The sequence below is a fragment of the Panicum virgatum genome, chromosome 2K, assembly GCF_016808335.1.
Source record: "Panicum virgatum strain AP13 chromosome 2K, P.virgatum_v5, whole genome shotgun sequence".
Classification (NCBI taxonomy): Eukaryota; Viridiplantae; Streptophyta; class Magnoliopsida; order Poales; family Poaceae; genus Panicum; species Panicum virgatum.
Window position 1 is genome coordinate 51,038,281 of NC_053137.1, and position 23,231 is coordinate 51,061,511.

Genomic DNA, 23,231 nt, shown 5'->3' on the forward strand with positions numbered 1-23,231 from the left:
TGGTGTGGCAGGATAGTGCTAGCAGGAGCTCAAGATATTGCAGTACAGGACTGCACTACAGAATCGATGGCAAAGAGGAATATCGCCGCAGTAGTACATGGTAACCACTAGCCAGCCGTATGTGCCATCATCTCGGAGGTTTTGGGTTCAGAACACTGATCGGGCGGTCCAGGCTCAGGCAGGAGCAGGACACCCTCAGACAATAGCGATGCGTTCTCACCCCAGAAACCTTTCCCTTTCAGCTTCACCAACCATCATGGTCCACAGGGGAGCCGGTTGCGCAAGTCCAGCAAAAAAGTGGCGCCCGGCATGGGTCCTGAACGCCGAGTGCATGATCGGCGCGAATCCTCCCGGACAAGGACCCCGAACCATGCGTTCGCAGTTGGCACACTGCACGCCCATTCTAGAACGAAAGAAGCTCTCCAAACAAGCAAGGTGCTGAAAAGACAAGAATACACAGCACGAAAACAACACAAATTTGTACAATACACATGCTCACTACAGCAGAAAGTACAAACTTCAGCACGTATACATACACAAACCGTACAGAAAAAAAAGACACATGCAGGCCAAAAATCACGGGATCTCTCTACACCTACCGATCTATACCATCTGCCCGTAGTTGCACGCCACTGAAGATGGAAGCACAGGTGCCTGAGCATCGTCACACCGACCGATCAGCGCGGCAGGTGGCCGTTGGCGGGGGCGCTGCTGAAGGTCTTGCCCTCTGCCTTGCGCCGGCGGACGACGACGCCCCAGGTGACGGCCTCCAGCGCCGCGGCGGCGACGGCCAGCACGCAGACGGCGGCGATGTAGGCGGTCCTCCACCGCTGCTCCACGCCCAGGATGGCCATGCCCTTGAAGATGTTGACGACGCCCAGCACGATCACCGTGTACCCCACCGAGTGGTGGTACATGTTCCAGTACGCGCGGTACTTGTGCTCCTTCTTCGGCCGCAGGAACAGCGCCAGGACCTGCACGCAGCATTGTTTGAACAGCAGATCAGTCGAAGAGTAGTCATCAGAGAGATCGGCAGTTTTGGCATGGTTGATAGCAATTTGAAAGATGTTGTATTGATGGAAAAGAGGAAATGGAGTGTTCTTGATTAATTACTTGAAGGGTGCCGAGGGCAAAGACGGCGATGCCGATGTTGCGGTGGCCGGTGTAGGTGACGCCCTTGGACTCCTTGCCGAGGTTGATGCCGGTGGCCCAGCCGGAGACGCCGACGCCGTAGCCGACCAGCTGGCAGGTGACGTGCAGGTAGAACCACGCGGGGTCCGCCGACTTGAACGTCTTGAGGTACCTCGCGAAGATGGCGCCCGCCGGCAGCAGCACGCCCCAGCTCACGGCGTTCAGGACTCCATGGATCTGCGTCGGGCGTCCGGAAACGGCGGAGAACGAGTTAGCCGGTGAGGTGCATGGTTACAAATTCTCACCGCGACATGATGTTCTTGGGGGGGCTGGCGACTCACATTGCGCTTCCGGGTGGCGCTGTCAGCTCCGGCGGCGGCGGCGGTGGACCTGAGCAGGTCAAGCTTGGCCTTGGCGGCGAGGTTGTCCGCCCCCATGGCGTGCGGCGCGGGGGCCCCGCCGGTGACGGCGGCGCCGACCTGCCACACCTGGTTCAGCACGCCCGCGCCGTAGGGCCCCAGGCTCAGCCTCCCGTAGACCCTGGCGCGGCCGTCCGCGCCGAGCTCGGCGGCGAGGTCGGACGCCGGGAACGCGATGGGCCCGGGGTCCCCGAGCGCGTACCCGGAGACGTTGTACGTGCGGACGGACCACGCGGGCGCGGACGCGGCGCCCCCGCCACCGGCGCCGGCGCCGGGGAACGGCCCCGCGACAAGCGCCTGCGCGCCCGGCATGCCGTCGCCCGACGGGTTGAGCGCCCACGCCACCCAGCCGCCCGGCGCGGCGGGCGCGGCGACGAAGGCCACCGACAGGTCCCCCGACGCGCGGTCGTAGGTCCAGTGCACGGACGCGCCGAGGCGGGGCAGGTCGCTGCACGCCGCGTACGCGCGGTTCGCCGAGAAGGACTCGCCCACGCACCGCCCGCCCCCCGCCGCGCGCGCCGGCGGCGGAGCCGCCAGAAGCGCGAGAACGAGCGCGAAGGCGACGGCGCCGGCCATGGCTAGTGGGCTGGTTGGTCGCGGCTCGATCGTCTGAGCCGCGAGAGCGCGCAGGGAAGTGGCTGCGCTGCGTGCCACCTGGGTCGGTGGGTGGAGTGCGAGTTGGTGGGCGTGGTGGTGGTGCCCGCGGTGGGAGAGAAGTGGAGCCGATGGGTGCGGAGCGCGAGGCGGCCACCCGGCCGGCGCGGACGGGGCTGAGGTTTGAGGAGGCGGAGCAGGGCTGGGGAGTGGCGGTTGGGCGCGAGGGGGACGGGCGAGCGGCCGGTTGGGCTTGGCAGTGGCAGACAGGATCGAACTCGGTTGTTGGAGACGAGACGAGGTCTCTGCCTCGAGACTCTGGTCTCGGCCGGTAGGGGTGGCTGGGCGGCTGGGCGCGCAGGCCACCCGGCGTGACGCGGCCGGCCGTGAAGAGGAAGGGCTCGCTCAAGCTGCCCATCCTAGGCTGACGGCTGCTGATTGGAACTGAGCTCCATAAGCTACTTAGGGCCTGTTTGGCATGGCTACAGAGCTGAACTCCAGCAACTCCAAACAATTTTCTTGCCAAACAGACCAACTCCAGAACTCCATGGAGCTCCAAAACTCTAGAGCTGTAGTTCATTTTTTCTTGGAGTTTTGGAGCACCTCTTTTGCAGCTCTAGAAACATCTGTTATGAACCTAGACATGGAGTTGGGGTGAAATTACCCACCACTGCCACCCTTTACACAGAAAAACGGTTCGTTCTTTTTTTTCCTTCTTCCTCGACCCACGCCTCCTACCCGACCCTTCTTCCTCGCCGCCCGCCCTTCCCACCGCCGCCGCCAGCGGCTCACCATCCCCGACCGCGCGACCTCCTCCTCCGCTCCCTGCATCTCGCCGCCACCGCCGGCGGCGGCCCCATCCTCCCCGGCCACGCCACCCCGCCCTCCCCTCCCCGCATCTCACCGCCACCGCCGCCAGGGGGGCCTTCCTCCCCGCCCATGCCACCCTGCCCTCCCCTCCCCGCATCTCGCCGCCGCCGCCGCTGGCGGCCCCTCCCTCCCTGCCCGCGCCACCCCATCCTCCCCTCCCCACATCTCCCCACCGCGGCCGTCGACGGCCCCTTCCTCACCGGCCGTGCCACCCCGCCATCCTCACCACTGGTGCTCACCGTGGCGCTCACCACTGACGGCGGCCTCCCCTCCGTCCCCGCCGTTGGCGCCCTCCCTGTCGGCCTTCGCCCTCCCCTCCCTCCCCGCCGGTCCCTCCCTCACCACCGGTGCTCACCGTGGTGCTCACCGCGCGGGACGACGCGCGCGGAGGCCGCCTCAGGTGGCACCATCGGGAGGCAAGGGCATGCGGCGATTTGCATCCTTGATGGGATCGATGCCGCCGCCGGAGCAGCAGCAGCCGTCTCCTTCCTCGCCGGCATCGAGCGGCGGGCGACGACGGTGTCCCTCGGCTTGCTTGTGGATTTGGGATGGCCCACCTATATGAGAAAGAAGAGAGAGGGGAGGGGTATAGTTCACAAGAAGATAGAAGCTCTAGGGGGCGTTCTGCAAATAAACTTAGAGCTAAAGAGTATGACATGTGGGTCCCATGAACTAAGGGCAAAAAGGACAATTCACCCTCAAAATCTCCTTTCCTGGAGCTGGGGATAACTTTCATGCCAAACACACCATCCAGCCAGCTCCAACTCCACCCAGAGCTAGCTCTGGCTGGAGTTTTGGAGTGGAGCTGCTCCATGCAGAGCTGGAGCCATGCCAAACAGGTCCTTACTGGAGTTGGTCCGGTGTCACGGCGGTTGGTGAGTCCAGGACCGTGGTTGGTGCACCGCACTGCATTCGAGCTCGTCGTCGTCAGTTTGCAGGTGCACTGTGATCACCAGTCGATCAGTGAGCTGCCGGGCTCATCGAACGCACCATCATTGGCACTTGGCAGAGTTCCATCGCTGCTTGGGAGCCTGTCTGATCCCAGCAAGACGAAGATGGTGTTGATGATGACGAGGCAAAAGGTGGAAATCATGTCGGGGCATGCTGAGGACAGCGCCGTGCGTAGTAGGGCACTATAATCTGAACCTGCCCGCCGGAAAGGACGGGTGAGCACCAACGTGAGACCTGAGCACCTGACGCGCGTCACGACCGCAAAGGATTAGTAGGAGCAAAGGACGTCGTTCATGCCTAACAGTCTGAGTGCAAGATAGTTGTCGCCCATCATCGGCAAGAGCACGGGCCGGGGCGTCCCGGACCAACTCTGAATCTGTTTCCGGGTGTTACGCACGGCAACTATACAAGCGCAAGCGAATCAGAGTTTCTTGCTGCACATACATTAGGAGGTGACGATTTATTACTCACTGGTGTTCCAAAAAGTTCTTTGTAGCTCCAGTAGAAATCTTATGTACCGACGGGATGGTACTTTTACAACAGATTTCATTTCTCCATTCCCTTTTCTTCTTTCCTTTTATGACTACAAAAGTAACATATAGGAGTATAAATCAGTGATCGCATTGTTTACAACAAATTTCATTTCTCCCTTCCCCTTTTCTTCGTTCCTTTTATGGCTAAAAAAAGTTACATATATAGGAGTATAAATCAACTAAGCGAAACTACGACAAGATGGTCACAGCAGGCAGCCCATGCAAGTCGGATCCTGACCTCATGTCTCTTTGGGGCTAGCCCCTTGAATAAAAAAAATCCGTTGATTCTCATAAGTGAAGATACAAAGCCTTGGATGGTTCCATTGATTTCCTCAAGGATGAGATCGACTACCACTTCTTCATTTGCCACTTATATTAGCTTCTTCTTCTTCTCCAGCTCCATTTTTATGTGTCCTTCACCTATGGGCAAGGAGGGCTGTCCATTGTGTGCGCACCGCAAGGAGGGGCAGCTTCCTCTTCTCCTTCCCCTTCCTCTAGATTTGCCTCTAGTGGATTTGGTGTGAGTCCGTGTATGTTCAGATGGTGAAGCTTTACCCGGTAGAGAAGCATAAAAAATGAGAGAGTTCTCCATGGACATGCTTAACATGCTCTGATGCATGCTTAGCAAGCCATTGCACTCAAGCTTGTGCTGCTCAATTAGGGTAGTTGGTGTTGACCTGTCCACCAACGTGAGACCTAACCACGTGACCACATGACCTGCCCCCTTCTACTGGTTCATGGTGTCGAACGGCCCCCTTCCTCGATGCATCTCAATTAGGGTTCCGGATTTGCCCCTGGATAAAAAAAAACTTGCGCGGTTAGATCAGAACATGCACGATCACTATGGTTCTAATGGCCCGCCATCAATCATGGTCGTATGATTCAATCGAGAGATTAACAGACCTTGAGCTTCTATGTCGAGCGAGAACACTTGCAGCTGAAGGGACAACCGTGCAAAACCATTCTTCAAAAGGGCACTCCTTGTTTGGTCCAGACAATCCGTGCAGTTTGCCCAGAGAAGCATCGGCTCTATTACCCCAAGATGAGGAGGCAAAAAATTAGTAATACCACTTGAACAAGCGGCATCACTTTGTTTCCTGCATCAACAGATGCAAAGGTTAATACATACACATGTATGCAAAGGATAACTGATTCCATCGTAGTTTTACTAATCTCTAGTGCAATTTGTATATGATGTTGTCGGGTACCACGATTAGGGACACCCTAATCGGGGTACTAAGATCACCCTGAAAAACGCAAACACATGTTAAGCGACTGAGCCCACAAAGGCCCGCGGCCCCCTTCCCATCTGGAAGAAAGGAAAGGACTCAAAGAAGCCCAGCATGTGGATCATTCGAACCCCTCTCAGGCCCGACGGGCAATCTCCGCCTCGCTCGAGGGTAGCGAATCTACCCTCGAGCAGGTAACGCATCTCCGCCTCGCTCGAGGGCTCCCCTCGGGACCCTCGATCGCGCAATGCATCCCCGCCTCGCTCGAGGGCTCCCCTCGGGACCCTCGACCACGCAACACATCTCCGCCTAGCTCGAGGCCACCCTTCAGCACAAGGGACGAACGGCCCCGCCGCCCCACCGCTCGCCGTACGGAGGCATTTAATGCCCATCACTCTTCCACAGTGCTCAGGACGGGCGGCGTCGGGCCGCCATTCCCACAGTAGCTGTGACAGGAGTCCCATCCATCACCTTCAGTCACTGCTCCGCCATCCCGTACACTGTGGCCAGCACTCCGTCCAGGGGGTCCGGGACCGCCGCGTGCCTCGCCACCGCTGGGGCACGCAGGACCCTGACCTGCAGGGCCCACGGAACGCCACATACAGAAGACCGTACCTCCAGCAGCGACGACCACGCCGCCTGCAAGGACTGGCAGGACGCCGGCACGATCTCCGCAAGACCAAGGACGATACGCACGCCCAACGCCATGCCCCACAGTGTACTTTCTACAGTATCCGACCACTGTACCCCGCGATTCGGGGGAATACGACGACTTCCACACCCCCACTCATGTGCACCGCCCCTCCTTGTGACTATAAAGGGAGGAGGCGGGCTACCTTTAGACGGGACGCTCAGACGCTCCTAGACGAGATCCATCATCACCCACGCTCCGGCATCCCTATTCGCCCCGTTCAACCCCTCTTCTAGCAGAGACTTGGGAGCCTTCCTCCCTCTCTCGCTTCGCTTGTACCCCCTACTACAAGCACATCGGGTGCAAGATAATACAGTGCTCTCGCACACCCTCTTTGCTGGACATACGGCCCCACGGCCGGAACCAGGATAAACCTTGCGTTACTGTGTTGTCTCTTGCATCATCATCTGGGACGAGGAAACACGCAGCATTTACTAGTTGGGATCCGGCCCCCCGGGTCGGGACACCGACAGTTGGCGCGCCAGGTAGGGGGTCTGCGTGACATTTTCTCTCTTGTTCCTATTTGATCTCCAGGGATGGCAGGCAGATCCAACCCATACCCTATGGGTGTTTCGGATCCGCTCCCAGCGGGATTCGTGATCTGGTTCGGGAGTCTCGAGTTCAGAGCGACCGGCAACGGTTACCTCATGCTGCTCCTCTCGCCCAGACGCAACCTCGTCGCTCCGACACCACCAGCCAGCGCAACAGGCATTCGGGCCACCGTTTGCGACAAGCACGCGCGGAGCGGCGCCATGCAGCCCGCCACAGCTCCCCCACGTGGGTTGAGGCTGGCATGTCGCAACCCAGCATCACGCTCAACGGGGCCATCGCCTCATCATCACGTGCCTCGGCGTCTTCTGCGCCGGCACTGTTATCTGTTGCAGCACCAGTGCCTCCCAGCGGGGCTCGACCTCGCCTTCGTCCTTCCCCTTTGGGATGCGCAGCACTGCCGCTCGCACCTACGCCTCTTCGATCAGCACTATCTTCACCAAGCATGAGGATCTGTTGGGTCATCATCTTCTGTCGATCCGCAGCCTCATCGCATCGTCTCCCGACGAATCCTACCCCGAGACGGCGAGCTCAATCGCCGACGACATCAACTTCTTCATGAACAACTTCACGGCCGAGGAGGCCGAGGATTACTCCGGGGTCTGCGACCCCGACGCTCTCCGCTCGTTCCAGCTGGCGACGGCTTACTGCCTCACCTGCTCCGAAGACTCCAGTGAGGGGGATTTCGATCCTTCCCGGGAGTGCTTCATGGTCCAACTCGCGGACGGGCAAGACGACAACACCCCGGGTGACGACGGGAATGGCGGGGCGGACGCGCAGGCGAACCCACCGGTGGTGCCACCTGCAGTCCCTTCTTCTTCGTCAAGCTCGGCGGCGCGGCAAGCACAGCTGGCACAGCTCAAGGAGCTTCAGGCCAAGCTTGACGAGCAGCGTCAGCAAACTCAGGAGCTGCGCACCGCACTCGAGCAGCAGCGGACCGCGCGTGGCGCACATGCCCAGGCGGCGGGACGTGTTGCCCGGGAGCGCATCCTGGCCGACGACAACGTCGACAAACCCCCGGAACTGAAGACGTCCGGTGAAAAACTAGTCGCTGCGGCCTATCTACTCCAAGCTATACCCGAGCCATCGACGCCTTCGGGCCGCAACCTGCGCCACGAGGCACAGGAGCTCATCGAGCAAGCTGCCGTGCAGCAGGCCGAGAGTTCTGCGTCTCGTATGCGCTCGAAAGCCCCGGAGCAGCCTGGTGGGACTGCGCACCAGGACCGCGAGGTTTCTGTGCACACACCACCAGCAGGGAAGGGCAAGGCAGCCGTAGCGCCCGGTGCGAAGGCACCCTCGGTGCACGAGTACGTCGGCAGAGTTCCCGTAAGGGAGCGAATCCGTGACACGCGCGGGCATGTCGGTGACGGCGACGCCCGCAACATCATCAATGGCAGGAGGTACACCCCTCGACGGGGTGGACGCTTTGACCCCGAGCACGACAGGGGTGAGTCACCGGAGCCTCCGGGCACCCGGGTGTTTAGCCGGGAAATCCGAACAGCATCTTTTCCCCCGCGCTTTCGACAACCCAACACCCTCGTCAAGTACTCGGGCGATACTGAGCCTGCAGTCTGGCTCAACGACTACCGCCTAGCGTGCCAGCTAGGCGGCGCGACGGAGGACGCGGTCATCATCCGCAACCTTCCTCTTCACCTTGCTGACGCCACGTGAACGTGGCTCGAGCATCTGCCTGCGGATCAGATCCACAACTGTGCCGATTTGGTCCAGATCTTTGTGAGCAATTTCCAGGGCAAATACTTGCGCCCTGGGAATTCTTGGGACCTCAAAGGGTGTCGCCAAAAGCCCAATGAGTCCATGCGCAACTACGTGTGGCGCTTCTCCAAGCGATGCACCGAGCTTCCCAGCGTCACCCACGTCGAGGTCATCAACGCCTTCCTCGAGGGTACGATGTGCAGGAACCTGGTGCATGAGCTCGCGAGAAGCCGTCCGACCAACACCAACGAGCTGTTCGACGCTGCCACCAACTATGCCGCCGGCGAGGAGGCTGTTGGTGCCATCTTCGACAACAAGTCGAGCAAGCGCAAGGACGATGCGCCCGCGGAGGGCAGCAACGTCAAACCCAGCGCCCCCGCCAAGAAACAGAAGCGGGGGAGGAAGGGAAAGAAGCTGGTCCCACCGAACCAGCGCGGGTCGGGGCAGGCAGAGGACTCCGAGGAGGCCTTCGCTGCCGCCGCGGACCGCAAAGTACCTCGAGGCCCCCCTCGAGGCGGTGGTGGCCAGTTCGACGACATGCTTAAGAAGCCGTGCCCTTACCACAAGGGCCCGGTCAACCACACTCTTGAGCAGTGCGAGATGCTCAAGAAATACTACAACCGCGTCGCGCATCGCGACGAAGATAAGAAGAAGGATGCGGGCGACAAAGGTGGAGATGACGAGTTCCCCCCAGTGGAGAACGCCTTCTTCATCTTTGGAGGAGCAACGACAAACATGACATCCCGGCAACGCAAGCGTGAGCGCCGGGAAGTTTTCTCCGTCACCAAGGCCATGCCATCCTACCTCGACTGGTCGAAGGACACCATTTCCTTTGGCCGCGAGGACCACCCCGACTACGTCCCGCATCCGGGACGGTATCCGCTCGTTGTCGATCCCATCATCGGCAACACCCGCTTCTCCAAGGTGCTCATGGACGGAGGTAGCAGCATCAACATCATGTACGCCCACACCTTGGAGCTCATGGGGATCGGACTGGACAAGCTTCGCCCCAGCAAGTCGCCATTCCATGGCGTTGCGCCGGGGAAGCGCGTCCAACCCCTTGGCCAGATCGATCTGCCTGTATGCTTCGGTACGGCAGCCAACTTCCGCAAGGAGTTACTCACTTTTGAGGTGGTGGGGTTTCGAGGATCCTATCATGCCATCCTTGGCCGTCCTTGCTACGCCAAGTTCATGGCCGTCCCCAACTACACCTACCTCAAGCTCAAGATGTCGGGTCCAAAGGGCGTCATCACCATCGGCTCTTCGTTCGAGCACGCCTACGAGTGCGACGTCGAGTGCGTTGAGCGCGCGGAGGCTCAAGCAGAGGATGAGGCCCTCGCAGCCACCCTCGACAAAATGGCGAACGAGGCCTTGGACTCCACGCACCGACACACCGGGAGCTTCGAACCCGCCGAGGGTATCAAGAAGGTGCACCTCGACCCGAGCCACCCAACGACAAGGCATTGCAGATCAGCGCCACCCTCGACGTCAAATAGGAAGTGGTGCTCATCAATTTTCTTCGCGCCAATGCTGACATCTTCACGTGGAGCCCCTCGGATATGCCTGGCATACCGAGGGAGGTCGCCGAGCACTCCCTTGATGTCTGACCCAACTCCAAGCCGGTGAAGCAGCGCCTGCGACGCTTCGACGAGCTCAAGCGCCGGGCGATCGGCGAGGAGTTGCAGAAACTTCTGGCGGCCGGATTCATCAAGGAGGTATTCCATCCCGAGTGGCTAGCTAATCTAGTATTAGTGAAGAAAAAGAGTGGAAACTGGAGGATGTGTGTAGATTACACTAGTTTAAATAAGACATGTCTGAAGGTTCCCTTTCCTTTGCCACGAATTGATCAGATTGTAGATTCTACTGCGGGATGCGAACTTCTATCCTTTCTTGATGCTTACTTCGGTTACCACCAAATCAAGATGAAAGAGTCCGACCAGCTCGCGACTTCTTTTATCACACCTTTCGGCATGTACTGCTACGTTATGATGCCCTTTGGCCTCAGAAACGCCGGAGCCACATACCACCGGTGTATGCTCCATGTTTTCGGAGACCATCTCGGGCGCAGCGTAGAGGCATATGTCGACGATATCGTTGTAAAAACCAGGAAGGCGGACGACCTGGTTGCCGATCTCAGGGTCGCATTCAATTGCCTACGGGCCAAGGGGGTAAGACTCAACCCCGAGAAGTGCATGTTCGGGGTGCCTCGAGGTATGCTTTTGGGTTTCATAGTCTCCCAGCGGGGCATCGAGCCCAACCCTGAAAAAGTCTCGGCCATCACTCGGATGGGACCGATCCGAGACCTAAAGGGGGTACAAAGGGTCATGGGATGCCTAGCGTCCCTTAGCCGGTTCATCTCGCGTCTCGGCGAGAAAGGCTTACCCCTGTATCGACTCTTGAGGAAAACCGAACGCTTCACGTGGACCCCCGAAGCCCAAGAAGTCGGCCTCCTCTTCATCTCACCCCTCGGAGATCACATGCGGTACGTGATACGCTTGCATTTCCCTACTTCGAACAACATGGCGGAGTACGAGGCCCTCCTCAGTGGCCTCCGCATCGCCATCGAGCTCGGCGTCAAACGCCTCGACGCGCGCGGTGACTCTCAACTCGTCGTTGACCAAGTCATGAAGGAGTCTAGCTGTCACGACCCGAAGATAGAGGCGTACTGCAATACAGTGCGCCGCCTCGAAGACAAATTCGACGGCCTAGAGCTCAATCATGTCCCGCGCAAGTACAACGAGGACACCGACGAACTGGCCAAGATTGCCTTGGGGCGAACCACCGTCCCTCCGAATATCTTCGCCCGCGACATCACCAAGCCCTCCGTTGAATTCACGGATCCGACGGAGATGGGCCCCTCGTCCGCCGGGCCCTCCAACGAGAACCCCCCAGCGGACGAGGCCGAGACCATGGACATTGACTTCGGGACCACCTCCGCGGACGAGGCAAAAGCAATGGAAGTTGACGAGGCCCCCACTTCGCATGATTGGCGCGTCCAGTATCTCGACTGGATGATTCGAGGGACCCTATCCTCGAACCATGCTCAGGCGCGGCGCCTTGCCAGGAGGGCCAAGTCCTTCGTTCTAATCGACGACGTGCTATACAAGCGCAGTCCCTCGGGCGTCATGCAGCGATGCATCCCCGTCCCCGAAGGCAAGGAGCTGATCCGCGACATCCACGCCGGCATCTGCGGCCATCACGCTGCGCTGCGCACCCTCGTGGGTAACACGTTTCGGCAAGGTTTCTATTGGCCCACCGCGGTCGCCGACGCCACTGACGTCGTGCGGACCTGCGAGGGTTGCCAGTTCTACGCTCGAAAGATACACCTCCCGGCCCATGCTCTGTAGACATCCCTATCACGTGGTCGTTCGCCGTGTGGGGACTGGACCTCGTCGGTCCGCTGCAGAAGGCGCCTGGGGGCTTCACCTACTTGCTGGTGGCAGTCGACAAATTCTCCAAGTGGATCGAGGCTCGACCCATCGGCAAGATCAAATCCGAGCAAGCAGTCCTATTCTTCACCGACATCGTCTTCAGGTTCGGGGTTCCGAACTTGATCATCACCGACAACGGCACCCAGTTCACAGGTAAGAAGTTCTTGGCGTTCTGCGACAGCTTCCACATACGTGTGGACTGGTCGGCTGTGGCACACCCACAGATGAACGGGCAAGTGGAGCGTGCCAACGGCATGATCCTCCAAGGACTGAAGCCGAGAATCTTCAACAAGCTGAACAAATTTGGCCGGAGGTGGCTCACGGAGCTACCCTCGGTCATCTGGAGCCTGAGGACGACCCCAAGCAGAGCCACGGGCTTTTCCCCATTCTTTCTCGTCTATGGCGCCGAGGCCATACTCCCCACTGACTTGGAGTACGGATCGCCAAGGCTCAAGGCATACCAAGAGCAACAAAACTAGCGAGCTCGCGAAGACTCGCTGGACCAAGTGGACGAGGCTCGAGACGTGGCGTTCCTACACTCTGCGCGCTACCAGCAGTCCTTACGAAGGTATCAAGCATAGAGGATCCGGCGCCGAGACCTCTGTAGCGAAAATGGCCTCTCATGCCATATTTCAATATAATATTTTGGCGATTGATGACACACACAACACTTGGACTAATGTGATTGTTAAGATGACTATTCTCAGGCTTTTAGGTTCAAGTGATGACAAAGAGAAGAGAGGCGTAGCAAGGCCCTGAAACCTCTTCGGTCCAAAGGACAAGAATCGAAGAGACTGTGAAGAAATTCAATACACCGGTTGAACCGACGTTAAGGAAAAGACACACGCCGGTGTAATTGTCCAGAAGCTGGAAACTGAAGATACACTCACCGGATTAACCGACGTTGAAGAAAATGCATACGTCGGTGCATTGCCAAACGAAGACCGATGAAAATACATACACCGGTTGAACCGACGATGCATCGGTCAATTGCATCGGTTCAGTTGTCCAGAGAGGTGGTTTTTGGAGGAACGTGAAGAAGTTACAATCACCGGTTAAACCGATGCTAATTTTACACACACCGGTTGATTGCATCGGTTAAACCGGCGATACACCAGTTAATTGCTAACGGCTAGTTTTTCACGTAGCAGTTTACATACACCGGTTAAACCGATGATGGCTTTTGGGTTACGTCGGATTAACCGGCGTTACGCAGTTTTCTGGCAGCTTTTCTCCAACGGCTACATTTGCTTGGGCTGCCTATATATACCCCCAAGGCCGGGTCATTTGAAGGTGCTGGAGTTCAAGGAAGTATACAAGAGCTAAAGATCATCTCCAACCACCATAGAGCTTCATTGTACATCATATAGGCTTAAGCACACTTGTGAGAGTGCTTAGTGCTTGTTTAGGCTTAGTTCTTGAGAGAACTAGCTTGAGAGAAAGTCTTGCTGTGGCAAGCAACTTGTGTACTCGTCGTGTGACCCTCCGACTTGGTGTGGAGTGGCAACGGCACTTTGTGCGGGGAAGGAGGCCCCTACTTGGTGTTAAAGCTCCAAGATAGTGAAGACGGTGCCGTGGTGACGCTTCGAGATAGACGGTGGCGGTGACCTCGTCTTTGTGACTTGGCGTCACTTAGCCTTTGCTTGTCGGGAGCCTTGGAGGCGTGGCAAGACGGTGATCAAGCGAAGAGACTCGGCATCCCACTTGTTCTTTGTGAGCAAGTGGCCGTGGACGTAGGGAGGGACTTTGGTGTCCTAACCGAACCACGTTAAATCGTGTGTCTTGGTGTCTTCACGGGAGTTTGCATATCCTCTCCCTTACCACTTTACTTACCGCATTACGTTTCCGCATTTACTCTTTCTTGCTTACCTTTACTTTCCTAGTTAGTTTGATTAGGATTGGTTATAGATTGCAAGTCTTTTTGGGTAAGTAGAGGGTAGCATAGATAAACCTTAGTCATAACTAGCATGTGTAGGACGTGTTAGGTTTATCTTATGCAATTAGATTGAGCCCTAGGATAGAAAAGCGATTAGCGACCCTATTCACCCCCTCCCCCTCTAGGGTCGGACACCCCGGTGATCCTTACAACCTCAACGAAGGGGACCTGGTGCTGAGGCTTCGACAGGACAACAGGGGCTGCCACAAGCTCTCACCTCCATGGGAAGGACCGTACATAATCGCCGAGGTGCTCAAACCCGGCACGTACAAGCTAGCGAACGACAAAGGCGAAGTCCTCACCAACGCTTGGAACATACAACATCTACGTCGCTTCTATCATTAGAATTTCGAGCTCTTTGTACTTTGTTTGCGCTCGCATTTTCAATTTCCCGAAATAATAAAGAAGTACACATTACTTGTTTATTTTTGGGAACCTTCCGGTCCCTCGAAGGCTCGGATGCGCGCTAACACTGAGGTACGCTCGGCTTTACCCTCGGCAAAGCCAAGCCTCCCACGGGGGCTACTACGGGGGGGGGGGGGGGGGAACCCCGAACGTCCCCAAAAAGTCGCCAATGTTTTTCGAAATATTTCCGTCTCGCCTCTAAGCTTCTCGTATCCTCGGAAAAAACGGACGCGAGGCGTAAGCAACTACGGTACGGGGCCGGCCGAGTCGTGGGGCCGCCTACGCCTCCGGGATACGGCACCCCCCTCACCACCCTACGCCTACGTTGCTTATGAACGCGAAATTCCTCGCAGACGTTTATCTAAGTCGCATACTAGAACACGGAAATAAAGTAAAGAAACATAGGCTCGAACGCACAAGGTCTCGATGGGCCACACAGTCGATTTAACGAAAATAAATCTCTTATATTCATAAGATGCGATTACAAAGTGCGACTATGACATGTTCACTAACCTATTACACGGGCTTCGAGGCCTAGATTTCCTACAGGCTACCATCCCCCCTTGCGGGTCTTCAGTGGCGTCGAATTCAGCAATGGGAGGGATGTCGGCTTCGAGCTTCTCAGCAAGTACGGTGGCGAACTCCTCCGCGGCTGCGTCGGCTTCATCCATGATGGCCGACACGGCGTCCGCATCAGCATCATCGGGAACGACGTACCCCGATGACACCCTCTGGAGATCCATGAGGTAGTGTGTCGAGGCCACGGCGAGGGCCCGCAGGACACCGAGATGGAAGGTGCTCTTGGCGTGTTCGGCAATCCGACCGCCCAGCGCGCGCAGGCGGCTGATCACCGAACTGCCCGAGACAGCACCCTCCCCCTCGAGCTCTTGACACATGCTCACGGTGGTTTGCTCCAGCTCAGCAAACTCCATTTGCGCCGCCGTGAGCGCCGTGTGAACTGCTTCCTTCGCCGCGGACTCGTCCGCCACCTTCTGTCTCAGCTCTGGGCAAAGGAAATCAACGTAAGCTATGAAAGGAAACAAATCGACGAAAACTCGAAGGTACTGACCTTTGATATTCCTCTGCGCCTCCTCCCTCTGGGCTCGAGCGGCCTCTGCGAGCGAGGACAAGGAGGCTTCCTTCTCTTTGAGGGGGACCCCACGTTCTGGAGGGCCACCTCCTTCTCCTCGAGAGCCTCGCCCATTTCCCGGAGGGTCCTGGTGAGTGCGACCATGGCCACCTCCTTGTGGAGGAGCTCGGTCTTTTGCTGCTCGAGCGATGTCCCGAGGCGCTGTAGCTTGGCGCTTTGCGCCTCGGCTTCTCGAGTCTTCTCCTCGAGCGCCGACCGGAGGCGTTGCAGCTCGGCAGCTTGCGCCTCGGCTTCCCGAGCCGTCTGCTCTGCTGCCGCCTTCTGGACATCCCGCTCACCGGTAACCCGCGCCAGTTCCTCCTCCAGCGCCTGCTGACGCGCTCCCAGATCTGCCATTTTCGTGTTGGCGTCAATGTTCTTGAGCACCAGCTCGGCGTTGAGCTGCCCGAGCTGGCTCATCTGGGAGTACATCCGAGTCATCTCGACACTCTTTTCGCGCGAGATGTCCCTCAGCCGCTGCAGGTGGGAAAGCGTGGGTAAAAAACATGTTAAGGACGAATCGAATCCGAGAAATTTTCAAGGGAAAGCATTTACCTGGCTAACCTGGTAATCCGCCCCCTGATGGAGCTGGAACGCGCGGTCGAGAGCTTGTAGGATATCGCGGCCGACGCCAAACTGCGTGTTCCAGGTCTCCTCCTCCTCTTGCTCCTTGCGGAGGAACTCTGAGGGGATCCCGGACGGGACGATCGCCCCGAGATGACGCCCCTCGGACGTCCCCGCCTCGAGCACGCCCGCGCTGGCCGACGCGAACTCGGTGATATGCGCGGCGGCACTTGCCGCAGCAGCGGGGTCAATATCCATCGAGTCCCCGTACTCCTCGCTGCTGTCCGGCAGCTCCACCACTGCCGCCACGCTCCCATGCGCCGTTGGCACGGGCACTACCGCGACGATACCCTCGTCCCGGGCCTCGGTGGGCTCCGAGACGGGGGCTCCTTCCACCACTGGCGCCCCTTGCGCCGTCTCTTCCTCTTTGACGCCCTCGGCCTCAGCCCTCAGGGGCTCGAGGATGAGGGCCTCCTCTTCCGCATGGTCGGCAGGGCACTCCTGCGCGCCCCCGCCAATTTCTCCTCCCATATCCGGTCGGGCGGCGCTGGCCGCGTCACCCTGACCGGCCTCAACTTCAATGACGGCCCGGGCGGCGCCACCGGCACCGCCCCGGCCGGTCTCCTCAACGTCGTCAGCCTGAGCGGCTGCTTCGGCACCGCTCTGACCGGCGTCGCCCTCCTTCTGTACTCGGGCTTGCTGGGCCGCCTGGGCCCCTCGGGCCACAGCCGCCCGCAGCTTCGCCGCCTCCGCCACGAGGTCCACGGCAGGCAGGGGCTGTGGCGCCGTGTGTGGCGTGCTGCGTGCCCCGGTCTTGAGGGCCTTAGCCGGGGCAAGCTGCACCGCATCCTTGGCGACGGCCCCAGGGCTGGAAATCGAGGAACGGAAGTTAAGGACAACAGGATCGAGAAATCGACAAAACACACAACTAAAACGAAACCCAAGTTTACTTACCTGGATCGAGCGCTCATGCTTCGCTTCCTCGTGGCGCTTCTTCGGGCCCGAGGCACCGTGCCGCCCCTCGAAGACTGCACCGAGGGTGCCCCCCTCGTGTCGGCCTGGTGACTCGAGGCTGCCAGCGCGGACGACTCCGCGCCCACCGCAACCTCGTCGCCGCGGATCAGCACCTGGGGCGCGGGCCTCTCCTCACCGGCTGCCGGAGGCGACGGCTCCCGCTCCGCACCCTCGAGGGATGGGCCCGCTGATGGCTCCGCCACGACCCTTGTTTCTTCTGCCGCTGCCGGCGCCCCCTCGTCATCGTCCCACTGGTAGGTTGGCGGGGGGCTCACACCCGCTGCAGCCTCGTCGCTCCCTAGAGCGTGGTCCTCGGCATCCGAGGCCTCCTCCTCGTCCTCCTCCGAGGACTCGGGCGTGGCGGGCCGCGGCTTCCCCTCCGCACGAGCAAGCTTGCACGCCTTGTCGTGCTTCGCTTTCCTTTTCCTCTTCCTCTTAACCTTCGCCTCTGCCGCGTCCTTCTGCCTTTTCATATTCTCCGCGTGGAGGCGGTTGATCAGGCGTTGTTCCGGACCGGGGGCTTTGTGGTACCGTACCTCAACCCCTGCAAAGCACGACGGAGATGGAGTCCGGAAAAGGGGGCTACACAACACACACCGGATTCGAAGTCAAAACTTACCAGAGAAATGTACCCCGTCTCGGGGCGCATCTTGATCCTCCAAAGATCCTCAGGATTTTGGGGGAACTCCGCCACTGCGTACTTTGCTCTCCGGGCGGTCGTGGTGCGGGAGAGCAGCTTGTACGACGTCCTCGAGCCCTCAACCTGGCTCCCGGGGGTGAGCTGGAAGATCGGCAGGGCCCTTTCCACGAGAGGGATCACCCTCTGCCGGTGGAAGTTTGCGATGACGGCCGCCGCCGTCAACCCCTTCCATGCCAGATGCGCCAGCGCGTCGGTGAGGACTTCGAGCTTGTCTTGTTGTGCTGGGGGCGACACCCCCCAATCCCACTTCGGTGGCCGCTCCCGGAGCACCCTGTTGGTGAATGCCGGGAGCGCGCCGCCGCAGTTTCGAAGATAGAACCACTCTCGGCTCCACCCGACGTTGTTTGTCATCATCTTGTTGTGGATGTAGAGGTTCCTCCGGGAGTGACGCATGTGGAACGTCAGGCCGCCGGCGCGCGCGAACCACCTCGGTTGGCCCCACCCACTCTCGATGAAGAGTTCGCCGCAGAACAGGTGGATCCAGAGATCCCAGTGCACTTCTATCCCGAGGTACCCCTCGCAGACGGGGACGAAGACCGCCGCCTGCGAGATGGAGTTGGGGCTGAAGTTGTGAAGCTCCGCTCCATAATAGTCGCACAGCGCCCGCATGAACCTGCTGACGGGGACGCCGAAGCCTCGCTCATGAAAGCGTACGAAGCTCACGACGTAGCCTTGCGGGGGCTTCAGCTCGGTCTTGTCCGGATGCGGGGAAATCCACGCCGGCGCCCCCGAGTCGGTGATCCGCGGGAGCAGCCGGTCGGCGACCAACTGCTCCAGAACCGCCACGGTGGCGGAGGATTTCCCCCACGGCAATGGCTCCTGGATGTCCGACATCTCTCCGAGTCAAGGGTGGACGGGGGAATGAATGCTCCGGGATGGCTAAGGTTCTCTCTCTCTCTCTCTCTTCCTCGCCTTCTTCTTCCTCCCTTTCGCTCTTGGCTACGAGCTCAGGATGCAGGGGAGGCGGAGAAGGCAAAGTGAGATGAAGGCAAACAGCCGGGTGAGCCCAAACATCCCCCTTCTTTTCGTTTTTATTCACCACGATGAGCGGGTCCGCCACCTCAGCCCGAATCTGCCGCATTGAATGCGGTAAAATTTGCTGTCGCTGACGGCTGGCCCCCACGACCACGGAGTCTCCCACGTGCACACACAGCAATAACTGCGGCACGGTAACCGGCGGGCACGGCGCGACTGTTGCACTATCCCATCTGTCAGCCGCCGCCCACGCCGCTTCATCTACCCGAGGCTGCCGCCTGAAAAGGCGCGCCCGCACCGCACCGCACGAATCGGGCCACGTCGCCTACCACCAGCGGAAGACCCGCGCGCGTGACTCGCGACTCTTCGTCGTTTTCGAATCATGATGGAATATTCCTTCAGAGGTCCCTTTACCCTCGAAGGAATCGCATTTCGAGGCCTTACTAATCAGGGGTTCGAAGCCTGGCCCTTCGAAGGTTTGACAGGCGCCCCAGATCACTAGAGTCAGGGACTGCAGGGATGCGCCGTACAAGCCACCCTCGAATGCGGAGTTCGAGACATCCTACGCAGTGTTCAAGGCTAGTCGAGGGTGCCTAGAAGGGGGATCCCATCGAGGGAGAGCATCGAGCCCTCGGATCCTATCGAATGGATCCGAGCCCCGCCTAGCGAACCCTCGCGAGCGCTCTATGAGACGTGTCCATGGACCACGAGCCGACCCCTATCGAACGGGGCACGGACGTCCGCTTGAACTACCCGCTAATAGCTCACCGAAGCAGCCATTGCTCGCTGCCCGGGCATGGGTAGCATGGTGGGCTTCACCCCTCCTCCCTGCGGAAGGGCGACGAGGGTCGTAATCAAAGTCGAGGGTTCCCCTGAATGCCTTCACACGAGCCTAGGCTCGGGGGCTCCTCGCACACTACGGTTTAAACCGCACCCTCGAATAAGTCGACGAAAGTCAATTATGAAGCTCCACGTGTATAACCAGACCCCCCGCTATTAACGTACGCTCCTCTGATGATTAAGCTGAACGCCGGGTCGCTGTACCAGCACGGAGAATGCCGAGGGCGGCTGAAAGAGTGCCGTTGCCGGCTGAAAAAAGACGCTGGACGGCCATCCCGGTGAGGCAACCAAGTGGGACAACGTTTATAGCCCTCGGACGAGCACAAACTCTCCTCCAAGGCCTCGGGGGCTACACCCGCGGGTGCGCTGACGCGCCCCCGGAAGGAGACTTCACGCATATTCGAGGGTCATAACTCTCTGTACGCCCCTATACCCTCGATCATACTTCCCGTACAAAGGAAAGAGGGACTTTATTGCTCAATGCAAATAAAGATTACAAAGGGTTACCGGCGCGAGGCCGTCGAAAGATACAAACACGTTGCCACCTACGTGGCAATTTTCCCTGTCTTGGGGAGGAGCGAGCGACGAAGAAAGGCACCGAGCCCCTGGCTGACGCAACGGCCAGGCTGCTAGGGATGCGAGAAGTAGCCCCCAGGCCGCACGGGTCCAGCGGGATGCTCTCCTCGCAAGCCTTCTTCTAGCGTCTCCTCCACCGAAGACCACGCGGGGGGTCGAGCTGGCGGACAGCGCTCTCCGCACCGTCTCCCCGAGAGCAACCTTGTTGCCGGGGGGGCGATGCGAAGAACAGCCACCAGACCTGGCGCCAGCGCCACGGTTAGGCATCTCCATCCCCCTTCAGGCTAGGGGACATCGCAGGAGCAGAACCCCACGGGCCCAATGCTCTTCCGCTGATCCCACTTAAGCTGAGGGATGGTGCGCACGCCCACTCCGGTCTTCCCCCACCGCTCGCAAGCATTCTTCTAGCACCAAAGCCTAAAAAGCCAGGCCAGCCAGGCCACCCCATCTGGGGGCCGGTCACGAAAGGCAAAGGAAAACATTACAAGATTTAGGCGATGCTGGAAGAAAGGGCTGGGAGGTTGGAGAGGAAAGGGAACCCCACGACCCCTATTTATAGCTGCGCCAGGCACCAAGCTTCAAGCTTGTCGAAGAGCGAAGGTTTGGATTGCCCGTGACGGCGCAGCAATCCACGAGCAAAGGATGCCCTCGGTTACCGCGCCGAGACGCACCCGAACGAAATAAAGCAGAGCTGAGCCCCTGAACGCTGAAGCGGTGCAGCATCGGCTCAGGCCGACCGCCCTCAAACGGCGCGCCGCAAGGCAACCAGGGAAGGCAGGGCCAAGGCCCCAAGTGCGGGACAGTGCGACGAAAGCGCCAGTTGTCGAGCAGCAGGCGCCGTCGTCACCCTGGCCCCCCTCAGCGTGCGGACACGTCTTGTCCTTGGAACAAACAAACAAAGAGGCGCGCGCCTCGGAGTATCCTCCCCGCAGGCGCACTACTCCGACCGACGAGTTGTCACATCCGCCGGGCCCGCGCTCAGGCGCGCCTAGCAGGTGCACGACTTTGTCCGATCACGTCAAGAGAGAAATTGCCGAATCACCCTTTGGCCGAATCCGTTGACTCGACCAAAGCCTCGGGGGCTACTGTCGGGTACCACGATTAGGGACACCCTAATCGGGGTACTAAGATCACCCTGAAAAACGCAAACACATGTTAAGCGACTGAGCCCACGAAGGCCCGCAGCCCACTGTGGAAGAAAGGAAAGGACTCAAAGAAGCCTAGCATGTGGATCATTCGAACCCCTCTCAGGCCCGACGGGCAATCTCCGCCTCGCTCGAGGGTAGCGAATCTACCCTCGAGCAAGTAACGCATCTCCGCCTTGCTCGAGGGCTCCCCTCGGGACTCTCGATCGCGCAATGCATCCCCGCCTCGCTCGAGGGTAGCAAACTATCCTCGAGCGGGAAGCTCATCTCTGCCTCGCTCGAGGGCTCCCCTCGAGACCCTCGACCGCGCAACACATCTCCGCCTCGCTCGAGGCCACCCTTCAGCACAAGGGACGAACGGAGGCATTTAATGCCCATCACTCTTCCACAGTGCTCAGGACGGGCGGCGTCGGGCCGCCATTCCCACAGTAGCTGTGACAGGAGTCCCATCCATCACCTTCAGTCACTGCTCCACCATCCCGTACACTGTGGTGGCACTGTGAAACCTGCGGTACAGGACAAGACGCGCTTGGCACTGCTCCCGTTACTATTCCGCCAACTCCGGTTGACCGGACTCCACCTCATCACACGCATGGCCCCGGACCCACCTCCTGCTTGGGAAAGGACCGGGCGACGCCACGTACCCCCCTCGAGGGATGCTCAGCACACTCAGCTGAAGTCCCGGACCTCCCCCCTCAAGGGGTCCGGGACCTCCACGTGTCTCCCGGACCTCCTAGGGTGCACGCCAGCACTCCGTCCAGGGGGTCCAGGACCGCCGTGTGCCTCGCCACCGCTGGGGCACGCAGGACCCTGACCTGCCGGGCCCACGGAACGCCACATACGGAAGACCGTACCTCCAGCAGCGACGACCACGCCGCCCGCAAGGACTGGAAGGACGCCGGCACGATCTCCGCAAGACCAAGGACGATACGCACGCCCAACACCATGCCCCACAGTGTACTTTCTACAGTATCCGGCCACTGTACCCCGTGATTCGGGGGAATACGACGACTTCCACGCCCCCACTCATGTGCGCCGCCCCTCCTTGTGACTATAAAGGGAGGAGGCGGGCTACCTTTAGACGGGACGCTCAGACGCTCCTAGACGAGATCCATCATCACCCACGCTCCGGCATCCCTATTCGCCCCGTTCAACCCCTCTTCTAGCAGAGACTTGGGAGCCTTCCTCCCTCTCTCGCTTCGCTTGTACCCCCTACTACAAGCACATCGGGTGCAAGATAATACAGTGCCCTCGCACACCCTCTTTGCTGGACGTACGGCCCCGCGGCCGGAACCAGGATAAACCGTGTGTTACTGTGTTGTCTCTTGCATCATCATCTGGGACGAGGAAACACGCAGCATTTACTAATTGGGATCCGGCCCCCCGGGTCGGGACACCAATAGATGTACTACATATAAATGTTTGTATGCTATTTGTAAAGGATTTAAGCATGAAAACTACTTACCGTTTAGTGTCCTCAAATCTTGAGGCTAATTTAATTTGGCAATGGAGGATGACTGTTTGTCCGGGTATTGTTGATCCAATAATGGAGATCGAAACCCCAAGCACACCGCCACTGCAAAATTATTGTTACCAAATCTAGATACATTTTCTTGGTGATCAAGTCCAACAAAAAGGCTAAATTAATTTACGAAGAGCATTTTTTATGGAGGATTCGTTACCTTTGGGCATAATTCTTCATGTCCATATGAAAGAATAATTTTTGTTTATAAAGCTGCTGGATTTGTCCATGCATGCACCCAACAGATCTAAAGAGAGATAGAGGGAGTAAGTGAGATAAGTGATTCATTCGGGAAATTAGGCAACATGTGAGCT

The 23,231-nt window shown here is 59.0% G+C and overlaps 1 protein-coding gene across 1 annotated transcript; it reads right to left on the reverse strand.

The window, feature by feature from the left end:
- Positions 1–436: 436 nt before the first annotated feature.
- Positions 437–2,322, reverse strand: LOC120695760 (cytochrome b561 and DOMON domain-containing protein At3g25290-like). Its single transcript, XM_039978989.1, has 3 exons — positions 1,473–2,322; positions 1,114–1,368; positions 437–974 (listed from the first exon to the last, which is right to left on the reverse strand). The coding sequence occupies exons 1-3, from the start codon at positions 2,124–2,126 to the stop codon at positions 678–680; spliced, it is 1,206 nt and encodes a 401-aa protein (XP_039834923.1). The 5' UTR covers positions 2,127–2,322; the 3' UTR covers positions 437–677.
- Between the last annotated feature and the right edge of the window lie 20,909 nt (positions 2,323–23,231).